This window comes from Battus philenor, unplaced genomic scaffold (assembly GCF_028537555.1).
Source record: "Battus philenor isolate CCGP_79_NKW_IND1 unplaced genomic scaffold, ilBatPhil1.0.hap1 SCAF_1, whole genome shotgun sequence".
NCBI classification, from domain to species: Eukaryota; Metazoa; Arthropoda; class Insecta; order Lepidoptera; family Papilionidae; genus Battus; species Battus philenor.
Window position 1 is genome coordinate 8,012,340 of NW_027181661.1, and position 17,500 is coordinate 8,029,839.

At 32.2% G+C, this 17,500-nt stretch overlaps 1 protein-coding gene across 1 annotated transcript in view; it reads right to left on the bottom strand.

Moving 5' to 3' along the window:
* Nucleotides 1-17,500, bottom strand: part of LOC137930804 (uncharacterized) — a 57,408-nt gene that overhangs the window by 38,276 nt on the left and 1,632 nt on the right. The window contains exons 2-7 of the mRNA XM_068774154.1: nucleotides 7,641-7,755; nucleotides 6,632-6,805; nucleotides 3,218-3,398; nucleotides 2,388-2,512; nucleotides 1,685-1,854; nucleotides 363-524 (exon numbers count right to left, since the gene is read on the bottom strand). Of these exons, the coding sequence (XP_068630255.1) occupies nucleotides 363-524; nucleotides 1,685-1,854; nucleotides 2,388-2,512; nucleotides 3,218-3,398; nucleotides 6,632-6,805; nucleotides 7,641-7,755 (927 nt within the window). The remainder of the gene's footprint in view (nucleotides 1-362; nucleotides 525-1,684; nucleotides 1,855-2,387; nucleotides 2,513-3,217; nucleotides 3,399-6,631; nucleotides 6,806-7,640; nucleotides 7,756-17,500) is intronic.

The window sequence follows — 17,500 nt, forward strand, 5'->3', positions numbered from 1 at the left end:
CGTTTACATAAAACTTCTACAACCCTTAATAAAGAAAAACAGTTTTTGACAGTATATTTATAAACTATATGACAAAACATTATATCTATATTTGTCATATAGCAACAAAAACGTGCCGTGACATGCCGTCAGCAATACGTAATATACATTAACATTAATCTTATTTAACAAAGTACAAAATCTAACATGTTCCCCTGTCATAAGCATACACAGACTCTAGTCATATTTACTAGCTTATATCTAGATGTTAATAGTTGAATAAAACAATAATAAGCGGTTAACTAAAAAAATAAAAAACTGTGACATAATCTTTTTAATGTTAAATTCATTATAGTGAATAAAATAACTGTACACAAAATTACCTCTCGTTGGCCTCAATTTTGCCTTCTTTGTTATACCAGACAACACTTCGCGGCCATGGCGGCACCACAATATGACAGCTCAGAGTCAAAGGATCACAAATTTTCACAGTCTGCCCTTCTAGTTCCTTTGTGAATATTGGAGGTGGCTCTGATGATATTGCTCTGTGAATTTAATTAATGCGAAATTTAAAAAAAAGTCTATCATAAATTCTTATCAATATTATCAATTTAGATTTAAGACAATTCCTTTGCTGGACATTGGCTTTTCCCATATATTTATAATAAAAGTATTTAAAAGCGGCCTGCATTCAGGGTCTTCTGATAACCTTTCAGAAAGGTCATCTGTCCCCTCCGGTGTCCAGTCCAGAATTTTAAGGACCAGAAGCCGGCTTTTCTATGCGTTCTATGACCTGCCCACTGAAACTTCAAATTGCCAATCCGCTGGGCTATGTCTGTAATTTCGTTAAATACCTACATAAAACAAAAATGAAGGCTTTTATTTAAAAATAAATAAGAAAAAAAGAATTATTTGAGTAACATATTGACATCAATTTCCAATTTATTTGATAAGTTGTCTCTAAGACATAATCCCAGAACTTTCCACTCTTCTCAATCTCTACAAATTCTTTTCCAATTACAAGGTAAGCCATCCTTCTATGTTTTGCCTTGCCTTGCCTGCCTGCCTGGTAATGTTTCTTATTTTAGTAGACTGAATAGATTTTTAAGCTTAATACCTAGCATTCTCACTTTGCTTTATTAACTGCTATATTAACTAACTAACTTTGCTATATTAACTTTGCTATATTAACTATTAACTTAATTTTTGGACACAAATTTCCTAAAAGCACATATCTGACCATCAAGTATGTATATGTCGTTAAGTATTCTTTTTTTTTTGATGGGTACAGATTTCTCTTGCATTAAAAAATTTTGATAACCTTCTTTTTATTTCTTTGTTCCTAAATAATTTTATACATATGTACATTGTACTTCTTGGCTATTGGCCCCCACTCTTATTTGTTTTGTCTGTTGGTCATAGCTTTGATTTTAGAAATCTTTATTATAAATCCAGCTTTTTACTTTCTATAGATAGTTTTTGCATCATGTTCAATAGTAGAGTACGGTTTTCAGCAAATAAGACCAAATAGACTCCAGACAGTTCCAGTTCAAATTTCGAAATTTATTTTCTAATACCGCTGTGAAAAGTATTGGCAACAGTAGAACCCCACATCTAACTTAGTTTGTATCTTAAACTGTTGCAAATAACTACATGCGCACCTATAATAACGTGCAAACTTGGAAGTTTAAAAAAAAGAACTAACCCTTTATTCAATCCTTCAGCAGTTCCACGCCCAATAACATGCACTTTAGATGAAGAGTAAGCTCGTCCCATGCAGTTGAAAGCCTCACAGGTGTAAGTACCAAGCGAAGTTGGATCTTCTGCATTTGCTGTAAGAGCAAACACATCACCAGCCTTGATTTCGCAGCTATCCTGTAATAGATAATTTTTTTTTGTTAAAATTTCATATTATTTAAACATGTTGTCCAGACTAAAATATTTACAAGAATAAGTTTTAAATACTAGATAATTATTTTATGTGACTATTCCATGTACTAATAATACTAATACTAATGTATGATATATCTATCTAACATAAATGCATAACATAAAAGATATATGCTTTGTTAATAAGGGCATATTACAAATGAAAATAAAAACATGTAACCCACATCAATAATATGTTCATTAATATTTATAATTTTTAATGCATTTTTCAGAAATTATTTATGTTCACAAAATTTAAATGCTTTTCTTTAATAAAATCAATTTGGTGAATTTTTAATCAATAAGTGTAAGTCGTTTATATGCTTAAACTATGAACTACTTTTATCATAACAAATTTTAATTTCGTTAATTAAACATGACTTCAATATTTCTTTAAAAAATGAACATCACAAGATCTGAAATATTAGTGTTATGGCTATCTTATAAAGTGACGAAAAAATAATGATCAGATATATCACCTTAAACCAGCGCAGAACTGGTGTTGGAACCCCCACCACTTTGCATTCTAATGACACAGTACCTTGTTCAGTCAATAACGCACGGAGCTCTTCTACAAACTCAGGTCGTTTATATGCTTTGGGCACTGAAAAACATGAAATGTATAATTACTATATTTCTTAAACATGTTTAAGTTTCTTTAAAGAAGCTCCTAGTATGGAAATTACTTTTCCAAACCCTATTATAGCACACAGCGGTATAACAGATATATATATATATATATATATATATATATATATATATGTATATATGTGTGTGTGTATATATACATGTATATATACACACACACATATATACATATATACATGGAGATATATATATGCATATATGTATATATATGCATATATATATATATATGCATATATATACATATATGCATATATATATATATACATGGAGTACTTTCAAAACTTAGCTAAAGACACTGGACCTCCTGAAGTTACATTTCTACTATATTTTGTCTGAATAAGCATTGGGGCCAGGGGCACCGCTTTGCAACCCTCAACATGTTGTACTAAATATGGAATATTCAAGTTTTTATAAGTAACCATCGCTAAACATCTTTAATTATTATTGGTCAACAATGATGCAAGCTTTAGTCATTCTCTACCAAAATCAGGCAAATTTTCATGGCACTCTGCTTATAAAATATAAATTCTAATTTTTTTGTTGCAACCACATGAGCCACCATAGAGTCTCCCATGGAGGTCCAGAGTTCCACCTGACCCATTTTGGGAACTAACAATCTAGACTAATGTTATTGGAGAGCTAAATAAATTATATTTATTACCAAGCACATTAAGGTGTGCAGAGCAGCTAGCCCTTCCGCCTGCATTCTCAGCAGTGCACGTCCAGCGACCAGCATCATCTACACTTACAGTGGCCACATCTGCACACCAGAAGTTTCCATCCCTCACCAAAGCGACATGCTCTGCTTCCATTAAACGACGCTCGTTGCGGTACCATGTCACCTACAATTAAAACAAAATTGTGGACAATTCACATTATGTGTACATTATATAACCAATATCCTGGTGCCTAAAGATAAAAGTCTATAAGCAATGTATGTTACCAGTGATGACCCACTGTAAGGAATTATGGTCTCACTTCTGGTCTCATTGGCAATGAAATATAAAGAGGACTATTTTCCCTATTTCTCTACAAGACTGAAATAGGAATCTGATAAGAAGATTCTTAGAAGGACAAAGGTAACTGGCAGCAAACAGATTAGCAAGTTGACGGGGCAGTGGACCAATCACTTAGTGCACCAAACAAATGACTGCTGTGGTCTTAAGGTTTTGGAGTCAAGACCAGGGACGAGTAAGCCCAGCAAAAGACATCCACCTGGAATAATGGTCTAGACGACTTTAGAAGCAAGTGTTTTTGGAAATCCATGGCAGAAGCCTATGCACATTAGTGAACATTCTAAGTCTGTAATTATGATTATTATACAATAACATCTACATATGGAATTGATAAAAATGTTTTAGATGCCATAAAAATATTTAATCTTTGTTTTTCGTTTTACGTGGTCAATACAATTTAGGCTAAATATGTTTTCCCAATTTTTTTTAACCATGTAAAACTAAAAATAAGGAAAAACTAGACTTAAACAAATATAAATTTAAATATTTAAATCTTATTAATATATATAAATTTAAATATTTAAATAATCAAATTAAAGTCTTAGTTAAACTAGTTCTCACAAATATCTACCTAATCTTCAATATACCCTAAAAAATGCTTATTTTCTTCTCGAAATAAATAATAGAGTGAGGCATTCACCTAATCAAAATTTGAAGAAACTTAAGGAATAGTATTTGTTGTGACTTGACTATGTTTTGAAACTTTTATACGCGATTAGCAGGCGGAAGTCGGTTACCGCCTAAAGAGTTGGCGAGGAATATGATAACCAAAAGTGATCGAAGTAGGTGTATTCAACCTAAAGAATTTGAATCCGAGCGCGCAAGAATGATTTTACATAAAAATATTGTGATTGTAGCAGCCAGGAATACGGAGCATGAACGCTATGTAGTTTGTTGTTTTGTCGTTTGTCAGATTAATGACAGTAGTTGAGAATTGACATTTAAGTGTTTCAATTTAAAAAGATAAAATCCATAGATTGCTATTTTAAGAAAAATTGTATAACATATATATATGTATTTTTTATTTAATACCAAAGATTTACTTAAAGGTTACTTCTCCATTTTTTCGAAACAGGCAATCACAATACTAGCTATAGCATAATAACACAATATTGGCTAACTTGAATACAAAAATGATAAACGTTTAGTTGATAAACGAATCTTGTTATTTTCATTAATCACTATTGTGTTTTTATCACGGACTAATGATGTTATCTCATTGGCATTCATAAATTAACCAGACTTGTAATAGCAAAGCGCTTAAAGCACTTAGCCCTTAAAGTTTTGTATGAAATAAGCTTGAGGGCTCTTTTAGGAATCTCAGAAGGGGCCGTTAAATTGTTTATGCCTCCAAATTAAGAAGCCGCGACTGAGCCAGTCCTCTGATAATGGACTTCAGGTTCGATTCGGCTCTCACTCACGTTAAGATTTTGGATTCGAGAATGCCAGTGATCGTTTTTATCACAACTTAATTTCAGAAATAATATTCCCCACCAGCTTTCTATTTATAAAATGTTTTAGCCTGGGGATAACTTTATATAAAAAAACATTCAAAGAATTGCGTCACAACAATGTAAATATAAAAAAGGCTTTTTAAAAAAAATGGAATTTTTAGTGTGTGGAAGTATATACAAATAGGTAAACAACTATCGCTGATATATTAATATTTATATATTTATTTAGAACAAGTATTATTAAAGTTTTTTAATTTTAGATATTTTATGTGTACTAGATGCATGTGTATAAACATTGACTGGATCCTATATTTGTCGTAAAGTAAGAGTGCTTAATATTACGATATATCGATATGGCGTCAAAGCTTATAAAATATTTAGTCTTATCATACATATGCTATCTCATTATTTAATTCCTATCCATATAATTGTATTTCAATTAAAGTTATATAATCAGTCCCATTCAAACGTTATTTTATAAGGCACTGTTTATTATAATTATACAAAACTATAGGTACTCATTGAAACATGGTTGACGTATACTTTGGGAACGTAGTGTAACTCAAAACATAAATACAACAGTGGACTTGAAAGATTTAAAATAGGAATATTATGTCACTCGAAACGTTTTACACATTCTTGTGACATTCAAGGTTGATATTTATGAATTGTGGTTTTCAATGAAGTTTTCTAATAAAGAAAAAGCTTTGATGACGGAAAAAAATTTCAATGGAGTATTATTTGTAAAATTGTTGTAAAGTTAATTCCGTGACTTTTTATGTAATTGTTAATTTAATAGTTAAAAATGCCCGTAATTTTTTTTTCGTCTTTTACTTATGGCTTTTGATAAATTTATATCTTACGGCCATTTTATAAATTTCAAAAGAGCGTTACAAGAACATATTTTAATAATTAAGAACAATAATTCCAATGAGTTTATTAAACTAAACTTCAATCGTACTGTATGAGTTGGTTCTATTTTCAGCACGCCTAAATTATTTCTCGCTCCTCCGAATCAGGGACCGTTATATAACAGGTGACATTATAAATACTCCAAGATAATATATGGATATAATTAAAAAGAAGTGCTATAACGGCTTAGATTAAAATCTATCTGTATAAATAAAAATAAATAGACGAATCCGAGTCAGTATGATATTTCTTATGGAGAGAAAAACTGCAAGACGTTCAGTAAAAACAAATGCTTTTCTTTTTCCATACATTTCACAAACTAAACTAAAATACTTATACCAGCTGTCAAACATTTGACATCAACCAAAACAAATGAAGGCTTGTTGGGATGTAATAAAAGAAATATCGCGTACCGCTGACCATTACATTTAAAATATAATCACATTATTACATTCTGTTGCAGTGTACGAATTAGATAACTTATTTAACTGTCATCGCTCTAAAAACATTAAAACCTCTTTAAAAGACCAATAACGTTGACAGTTATGTCAAGGGTTCAAGGTCAAGTTATGTTATGTGAAGGGACCGAAAATAGGCCCCCTCCTCAGATTTCCTATACATCTGTCTGGAAACGGCACCCCAATTAACTATTATTAATATAATTATTGATTATAATTAAAAGTAATATCTTACCTTGCACTCCGTGGAGCTGATAATTTCAACAAGGAAACGGGTTCGTGTGCCAACTTTAACTGTTAGATCTTGAAGTCGCCGTAAGAAGGTTGGAGGATCATCGCCAGTTGGTGTTTCGTCTGCGGACACTTCCAAACACAAACGTCGTGTGTCCTTTCCGGCAGCATTGCTGGCCTATACACCAACAAAACGTTTTTGCAATAAATAACGTTAAAAATAAATTCTATTTAGAAATGGCAACTTTAGTGTTTCAATGAATATCCTAATTTATACAGTGTATTTGCTTATAGTTATAAAAGCTTTAAAGAGTTGAATGCGTAGCACATTTATCAGAAAAAGGCTTTAAGGCTTATACACTTATCCCCATGTATTTTTTATTATTACTATCAAACTGAAATATTAACTCGTTTTATCCAAGGAATGCGACAGGCCAATAATTTGTAGCAGTACAAAGCCTGCAGGACATTGTACACAATGATTAATTTAAAAATTTAGTAATTCAATTTTTGAAAACGCTTTTTGTTACTAAATTATTAAAACGTTATTAATTTATTCTTAAAAAGTTGATTTTGAAATAAAATGAGCCAATACGGTATTCATTCACCACTTTAAAGCTTTTACATTAACCATCGCAACGTTTTCCATTATACGATGATAAAACGATGAATAATTGCTTGTATATAATTTAAAGATTTGGACACGATAAGTTATTTGTAGCCGATTCTTAATAAAAAAAATGTTTTTAAGTTGTAATGAAATGTGTAGCGTTCACACTCTACATTACTGATCACTACGGTCACAATACTTTTGTGTTAAATTATTCGTTAGCGTTCGAATTCAAACTCATTTACAATCTATTTGAATTCGGACGCCAGCAGTAATGTTGTCGATTGCATACCAGTCGAAACTGAGGAACTAATAGGGTGACAACTCACCTCCACCCGTTAAATCTTACAATTGTTTTTGCTGGTGATTTGTCAATTGTCATGATAACATTAATGGAACTCACTTGCAGCGTAAAGACGCCGCTGTCACTTGTGCGAGCAGCGGAGACAGTCAAGCGGACACCGCGTGCGTCCTCTGACGCAATGAAGCGGTCGTCCAAAGACGCTCCCGCCCTGCTCCTGTCATAAATAACGACTATTATCACTTATGACCATGTTCAAAAAAAGTAAATGATTTTTTGAAAAATGTTTCGTCATGATTTCAGCCGTAAAACATATATAGCTGGATATATACCTCCCCCGTAGATTTCCAAAAAAACCTATTGGAAGCTATCTGCATCCAGCGCTTTGACATCCGTAGCAAGGACATCTGTACACCTTGTAGGTGGACGGCATACGCTGCGCTTGCTGCCCCATAGTCCCCACTCCAGAAACATAGGGCCCCAACGACCATCTATTCTATGCGCTTCGTGGTCTGCCCTCTTTCACTTCAACTTGCTAATTCGCTGGGTTATTCCGGCTATTTTCTTTCGTCATCCGAATGTTTGATAACTTTTAATAAAATTACGCAAATTACTTAAAAATTGTATGAACACAAAAGGCAATCCCTTTATACCGCAACTTTCTCCACATTACAGAATTCATCCATACGCGACAATAATGTATAGCTTAACTAATATATAGTTGAGAAAAATTCCAACGCACTGCTGGAACTGTAATATTTGTAGACATATAATAACAAAATATAAATTTTATTTCGAGACACTTAACAACACTTCGAGATTTTAAGACAATTAATTTTATGTCATTATCATAACTGTCTACAAGTTCGTCGGAAAACGCTATATGCTACTTTCAACCGAAAGTTGAAAAACTGTAGTGGAAACTAGTAATCCAGTAGTGGACATCTTACGGCTGAGATGATGATTAAATGGGAATTAACATGGACATGACCTTTGATCAATTCAGAAATTTACATTTTTTATTAATCCATATGCATACAATCGGTGCATCGGTACATCTCGTCATCACCACAAATAACTTTAATGTACAAATTTTATTTATCTTTATCTTGAAATATTCCAGAAATTAGTTCCTAATGCGATGCATGGACATTCAACTAAAGATGTAAAAGATTTATTTAGCTTTATAAAAATTACAAAGTATCCTCCAATATATTCTTTAAACCAGAACGTTAAAATATTATTTTTGTTTATGTCCATTTCTCTTTGTTTAAAAATTATAATTGAAATAAGAAACATTTAAGTTTTATATAGTTCAACCTTAATAACATCCTAAGACCTAGATAAAATTGTCTGAGACAAAAGATGACGCACGACGCGCAAAGACGCAAGCTAGCGTATAATGACACAATGGTTACGAAAAGTGTTATGTTACAAAGAGGTTATTGTTTTAAAGTAACTTAAGAAACAACGCTTAAACATGTTTCTGAGTAATATCTACGTGTATGTTTTAATTCAAGCAATTTTTAGTTTGTTTTGTCGACAGTTTTCAATTTTAATGTTTTGACTGACTGGATATCCCCCGCCCGCTTTGCGTAGGCTGTAAGGTCTTTTGTTGATTTAATCGAATAAAATCCATTCCTGGTAATTTTTAAACACGCGAAATAAATATTCTGGCCTGTTTTGATGTCTATATGAGCAATAGTTATAAATATGCATTTTTTTAATTAATCCTTCTCAACCACTTGAGGAGAAAAATTCGTAAAAACCGTAAAATAGTTGATTTCAATTCAGCAAAACGATATATTCCTACTAAGTTTAAAATCCTTAAGCGTAATTGTTACAGATATATCATAATACGTACGAACATACTCATTATATAATCATATATATAATCATTACCGACCGTGCGTTCGAAGTCTTAACACAGGTACACTTGCACCAAGTGACTCTAGTCGCATAGGCGATAAAAAGAAATATATTACGTCAAGGCTCAAGCCATACAATACAAAGCGAGTTTAGGCTAAACGTTTTTAACACCTAAGATCTAATCTCTTCTCTTCTGTTGCTCCAGGAAGCGTCCCGCAACCTAAAAGTTCAGCTACTCCCTACGACCACTTTATAAGATTAGAAAGTTTTTTTTTGTTTGTGTGAGTTCATCGGTATGATCTTTTCTACCGTAGGATGTCTAGTGCCTTACATAGACCTCCTGATTAGATTTACAAAAGGACCCGTGGGTGAAACAGCCAACATCCAGTGTTTTTCGACATCCTAAAAAAGGTCATCTGTTCCTCTTGTCATCCCACACTGCGCTCCGTGATTTTTACTCCAAATCCTTAAGGCTCCAGCGGCCATCAGTACTGCGCACTACCAAACCTTCCCAATTATACTTCAACTTACTAATTCGCTTATGTTCCTTGGTTACTTTCGACCGTTTAAAGATCACCTCGATAATGATTTTATCTTGTAGAAAAATCCGATGAAATAACTAAAGTAATGGCCTGGGTTATTGCATGGAAATTTAGAGTACCTTCAACTTTCTGCCATCTTAAGCAAGCTGAAGCTATTAATGCCTAAAGACATATACCATTCGTCATCTCACAAAAAATAAAGGAATGGTATCCATGTACTAGTATGAATATTAATTTATTCAAAGTATTACCCATAAAGGATCATTTACGGTAACCATTCGGATCATGAAAATAATGCCGGAAGAGCCCGATTTGTCAGAAACTACGCGTAAAATCAGATTGAGTTCCTCGATATTCGCATCCTTCAACTTAAAGCTACGAGGGTTTGCTGCGCACTTATCTTAAAAAACCTCAAAACAAACTCGGCCGATTTTTCCTTTGTGGTCACTCTTACAATATTTTAAATACAGTAATAGACCATTTACAAAAAAAAATCTTACTCGCTGTAATTGACTTTATTTATACATCTATCTGCAACATAATTTTTCAAAATAAATATCCAATAAAACATCGGGCGCTTCATTGATATGGAAATTTTCTATAATTTATTTGTCAATCATGTCATATCTACAATAATTGTGCAACGAAGGATTCAATCTATTAATAGGAAAATTCCGAAAGGTCGCGGTCCCTAATCAATAATGTGCAGCCTGAAGTTCCTGCAATTACTTCGAACGTCGGCGTGCGCAACTAATAGAATGTTCTAGAAATTGCGAGGGCGAAGTGATCCTATATATATATATCACTTAGTACATCTATAGAAAATTGTAGTACCATTTCATAATGTTTATTTGTTTTAATTTACTCAAGATATCTGAGCAAATATGATAAAGATTATTTTTAGACTGTTCATTTTCACTTAAATTGAAATCAAAGGTTATTGCGTCTCTAAATTTAACTGTAAGCTTTAAAGGTCAAGACTGTTTGACCTTTTCACCTTTTATTATTATGTTTTATGTGAGTTTTCTTGCCACGATACTTATCTGAAACATAATAGAGTTACGAAACGCTACTAAGTAAGTACCTACCCTACTTACATGGTTGCAGCTGTATAAACCGCCAACCGGTCCCATTGATAATCTATGGGAGAGGCCTAAGTCAAGCTGTAGACATCCCACGGCTGAAATAATCATGATGAACCCACCACGATTTTCCAGAACTGGCAATTATAATATTGTGGGAAATCGTAAATTTCTAATCCTACAAAACGGTCATAGGTGGCATCTGGAAAAAAATACCTCGTTGAAGGTATCATCGTGTCTGTTTCTACTACTGAACGTTAAGGTACAAAAAATACCGTTGATAGATCTATTATCCATATTATTATAGACACCGGAAATCATACTTCTAAATGATAATGGGCAATCTACTAAACGCCCCGTTAATGTTATAAAATATAATAAAAAAAAAATCGTTGGGAATGCACTCATAACAAAAATGTGAACACAAATTTGGATTAGTTCGTCTGCGACATTTATAAAGCATGAATGTTTTATATTTGGAATCGCTCCCGGAACGCTACTGTGAACAGGACGGATGGAGGCCGCTTCCAACCGGTCTTTCAAGACATCTACGGGGGTGGCTGATGTCCTGCTGGGGCCATCTTACAGCTGAAATAATGATACACGCTGCCACTTTAACTTGGCAATCCACTGGCCTTTGTCGGTTACTTTCTGAAACGCCAATAAAGCCTTATTTATTTTTATATTATATTATATTCTTAATTGATTCTCGAATGACCACGAGTCGGTAGACGCGGTATGCCTGCTAGGTGGACCGACGACCTAATTAAGGTTGCAGAAAGCCACTAGATGCTGGCAACGTAAGAGCGGTCCTTATGGCGATATATGGCAAAGGCCAATGCCAATGGGCGTCTACCGGCCGATATAATGATGATAAATTTACGCGAATCTCAAATATTATGTGTTAGACTACGTTCAACTTTATTCCCAATAGTGTCTTATATATATCATCAGCATAAGAGAAAGCCCGGACGAAGTCCTAGGGGCACACCATATGTAATAAATGCATTTATTGTATCACCTATTTCACCATTTGTACCTTATAAGTAAGAAAGATTTCATAAGGACTTTATGTCTGTTTTCTAGGAACTGTGGAATGGATACCGTATCAGAGGCGTCGATCACATCCAAAAATTTTATGCCTAAACAGCTTCCTTTAGATAAAATCAATGATACAATGTTACCATAGAGCCTATATTCGTGATTTTTTTGCCCCAAACTATATGATGGACTACTACGTGGACCTAGTTAATGTAGCGGGAAGTCGCTGAGTGCAACCCACACAGGATCGGTCATCTTAGCGGTCTTTGGAGGACGCCTATGCTTTGCCTAAAAAGAAAGCAATCGTCTCAATCACCTCGAAAAATTTATTGGATTTCAACTAGGTTGGAACTCAGCGGGCCGTCAGTTTCTGACAGGGCCATGAGATTTAGAGTAAATAGTATTACAAAATTTTCTAGAAGATCTGAACACATAAATTTATTATATTTAATAGTTGTATATGATGTGTAATAATGAAAAAGTTGTTTACAGATAAATAAATAATATTTTTAAATTTACATGTCTAAACATATTCAATAATAAATTATATTAACACTTTTTCATATATTTATACATATACATATATAAATATATGATATGAAAAGTATATGTGTATATATTTATATTTATATAAATAAAACAGTTAAGTTACTATAATTTTAATATTTTAAAAACCACGATCTGTAGTTTTAGGTATAAATAAATTAATATTATTGAATAGATAAGTTCATATTTGTCTTTTAGGAATGAACACATCGAAACATGTTGGCGTACGGAGAAAATTTCCGATGTTCCGGAGCCAATGTAAGAATAAAGCTAAAAATAAATTTTCTACTATATAGAGCATTTGACGCGAGGGTTCCTTTAACGTCTCTGTTATATTCCTTTAACATCGTACTGTACATTGTTGTGCTCTCATTTCAGTTTACGAGAAATTTCATTTGCTTTTTTTTGTTTTATAACACGTATGCGCGTGTTACTCGCCACCGGCTGTCGTTTAGACTTAATCTATTTACGTGCGTTCAACATAGACATTGATTTTATGTCCCGGAGATTAACGTAACATTATGGAATTATTTATTCTAAATTACTATATTATTGCTGTGTTACCGTAAAAAATACATTTCTTAGGACCATTATTGTATAAAATATTGACACATATAATCTTATAAACCTAACATCGAGATGCATAAAAAAAATATATGAATATTAGACAACAGAATAAAAACAAAGCCTTGAGAAATTACTTATAAATTAATATTTAAAAAAGTTTGTTTCTTTTAACCATATTGTAATATAATTAATTTCTTTTATAATTATATTTCTTTTTTAAAAAAATCAGGTCGTTTTACACTTTAAAACAAACCAATAGAGACATTCGAGTATTCGGAATGTAATAAATTAATCTAATTATAGAATTAAAAATAACCAAAATCTCTTCTGTAGTCGTGATAATCATCCCGTTGTCCTCGTTTTTCACATATATTCGCCTTAAATTTTATTAAAATATTTGTTCCTGTTAACACGCTTCTACTCCTAAAGCCAAGGAATACTGGCTGGTTCAAGTCATACAAAAAATAAGTTTCCGTTCTGTCAATTACCTGGCTTTTTTACGAATATAAAAAATTCATAAGATCGCGGATCGGAAAGGAGCTACTGTATTAGTTGCAAATAGGTCGAATTTCAAATGAAACAAACTGAGTTGTTACTGAATTTGTACACGAAAATGAACATAGCATTTTATAGAAAATTAGCTGCCCACGCTCGCTTCGCTACGCACATATAGGCAGTGATTTTATAATTCTTTGTTAAAATTAGTAATATTTAACTAAGTTTTATACTTAGATGAGATATATTTTAATAAACATTTTCAAAATACGACACCTTAACTCCTCTTGCAAGTAGAATTTCGTAAAATCCGTTCGTAGCTGACTCTGATACTCTGCCAAAGCAATATTCCTAACTTCAAGTCACTAAACTTTACAATTTAAAAGATTTTTTGATGAGTACCTAGGTAAATATATATAAATGATGAATGAGAATTAAATTTAATTACTTAAATTATTTCAGTGCTAGTTCAATGTGGTTGATTTATAAATCAAATATTATAATGTATTTTTATTAATGTTGCATTGATTTTAATAGAAAAAATCTCGATTTTTATTTCAAAATATACCCGTACTGCCAACAAAGAAAGCTGCGAACATATAACTAGAATAGACCTCTATGTTAAAGTTAAACGTTCATTTCGAATAGAGGGTTCAATCAAAGACAGTTAATGGATTCGTAGGTTCGTCCGCATGTAAAGGCGTGTGGCACATGTTTGACACAATAGAAAATCAATACATTGAAGTAGGTGTTAGATATCGACGTCAGCTAACGATAAGCAACGTTGCAGAATCATATTTATAATTGTGAAATTAGGTTTACTTTTATAAATAACCTATGGTATTAAACAATTTAGGTTACTCTATAGAAAATGTTGAATGAATGAATTGTACTTTCCATTTTACCGGCTGCTATGTATCCGGTAACCTATTTCTAGCCGATCAAGATCACATTTTTCCGCTTAGTATATTATTAGCAGTGTGACCCTAAAATACATTGCACGTGCGATGCGGGACATTGTACACATCATGCAGTCGCGACAAATATATTTCATTTAACATTTAAAAGTTAGGGCGTTAGAATGTTTTTGTTTACCACCAACTTACATTATTCTTAAAAAGAAACAGCGAGCTCAAAACAGCTGGTCGTCGTTTGTTCTCAACAAGTAATTGGTTATAGGCGTAAAAGCTTTAAAGAAATAAATGTATTGCTCATTTTTCATCATAAAGGTTTAAAGATTTTACAACTATTTCTAATCACCATTTAAAGTAATTCCTAAAACATACATACATTCCTAAAACTTACATTATTTTTTTTCAGAATATGACAGGCCAATAACTACTGGCAGGCCAAAGTCTGCAAGGGCAGATAGTAAATAAAAAAAACATTTTAATATACAGAAATCTGAATTTTGAAAATCCATTTTCTTTCTATATTATTACTGTAACCATTGATTTTTGAACCGATACACAAATAAATTGACAGCAAATGAGTTACACCTATAACTAATGATCCTAAATATTTTTGCAAGTAGCATTTACGATTTATTACCTTTATACACCAAAAAAAAAGTATATATTACATAAGACAAATCTATTAACATTAATAAGGCTGCTATAATTTACTATTTTAAATAATGTAAATATATGTCTATATTTTTTCATGTTCATTTACGTGTATATTTATGTCATACATATTTCCATAAACCTCTAATGTATTATAAGACAAGGGTTAAATAGCATTTACTTAACTTAGTAATTTTAACAAATGATCCTTTGATTAATATGAACAACGGATATTTCTTTTGAACAAAATATCAGTTAATTAAGGTAATATCATTAGCAATGTTGTATAATAATAGTTAAACCAAACTAAACTTTGTACTTCTTTCTTCCTTCAGTGAATGAAATTAGTAATAAATATACATGGACATTTATATACATCATAAATCAATGGAGAGATGAAGTCGTTTAATTTAAAAATTGTAAAAAAGTGCGGCGTATCTTTGATATAATTGATGATATAAGAACACAGAGAGTGATTCGAATCTGCGCCATGCATCCGTCAGACGCTTGCGTAAGCCACATCCAACGGGCTGGAGTAAAGCCAACATGAATGTAATCATGTACAGCCGATGGCCGAAACGTATATGTTGTATGTTATGCTTCATGCCTATTTTAAACAAAACCATAGATCGCTAATCTACATCACTTAGATTATAACATAAGCGTAAAATATTTTTTGTTGACGCTTTTAAAAATTTATCATTAGTTATTTTACGTTTTAATATCAAAAACTTAACTTATGTTTAAGTAATCAGACCGTTCATCCATTAGTATATTTAAGTTATTCAATTAATCCATATTTCCGCCCGCTTAGCAAACTTAGCACTTCATCAACTCGCTCCATAAGTAACATTTCATCAAATTCGTTCTAAGCTTACTTTGTGGGACAAATATTTCTAACAAATTTCAGCCTCTACGCCTTATGGTATCAAAGATACCATAAGGCGTAGAGTATAGAGTATAGACATGAGTAAGAACATAAATATCTATTAAATATGGAGTGTGATTAATAATAGGTGAAAAGGTTTAAAAAGACCAATATGTAGCTCATTTATCGTCTATTATTATATGGTACACCCTACCCAAAATTTAATGATTTTAGAAATAACACACAAACTAAAACTTTAAATCCTCTTCTTCGAAATTCTGATTACTAAATATTAAAACTAATTATTGTTTACTATCTGTCCCTGCACACTTTGTACTGCCAAAAGTTTTTAGCCGGTCGAATTCCAATAGAAAAATTATTCTTTCTATAGGAATGCAATATTTTTATTTTGAAAAATAACAGTTCTCATGTTTCAGAATGATAACTTTATACAATTTTATTGGAAATAATAGTAAAAATTTTAAAACTCTTTGGTGACAAATAGAACTATACTTAAAGGGACGGTTAAAGCTATTAAATTAAAATCATTGAATAATACGTAACAAAATTATAATCAAATTTTAAACAGTGTCTGTTTTTAATATTTACGTTTTAAGTTTTTAACTTGATATTTAAATGTACAGAGAATTCAGGGTTTAGTAGCCGATTATGAATAGATATTAATCTAAGATTATGCCCATACATATCACTCTAATTATAATTTTAATATATAGTTACCATTTTTAACAAAATTATTTAAAAGATCGAAGTATCAGGACTGTGACTTATTCTAACTAACGGATGTACCTCTCAAAGAATAGCTATCTAACAGGACCTTACAAAATCTGTCCGAGTTCGTTTTCCGCTCTTCTCAGACCATGGCTCATTTGGAACCGTCCTAGCTTTAAATTCAAGAATACCATTATAGCAGAGGATGTTCTAATTTTTATCAAATCTTCTAACATCATTCTTACGACGTCATCACATATATGATTACTGCAAGTGAATAATAACATGAATTAAATAAGTTAACCGATCCCTATTTAAGAAATCTTACGGAACATGACGTTTACGGTTAATGCTTATAATAAAGTTAAAACTTTCGCTATCTAAGAATCTACAATAGGTACGGCACCAGTATTACTGTTTTTTTCTGCTTGAAGTGCCTCTCCAACTAGTGGAGGTTGGCTATCAGCTTCCTGCTCTCTTCCTTATTTTTGGTTCTGCGTAATAGCTCAGCAGCGCTGGCGATTCCGGTCCACTCTCTAATGTTACGAAGCCACGACTTCTTTCTCCTACCAACCTTCCTTTTACCAGCGACCTTTCCCATCATGATAAGTTGAAGGAGATTGTATCGTTGGTGTCGAAGAACGTGTCCCAAGTAAGC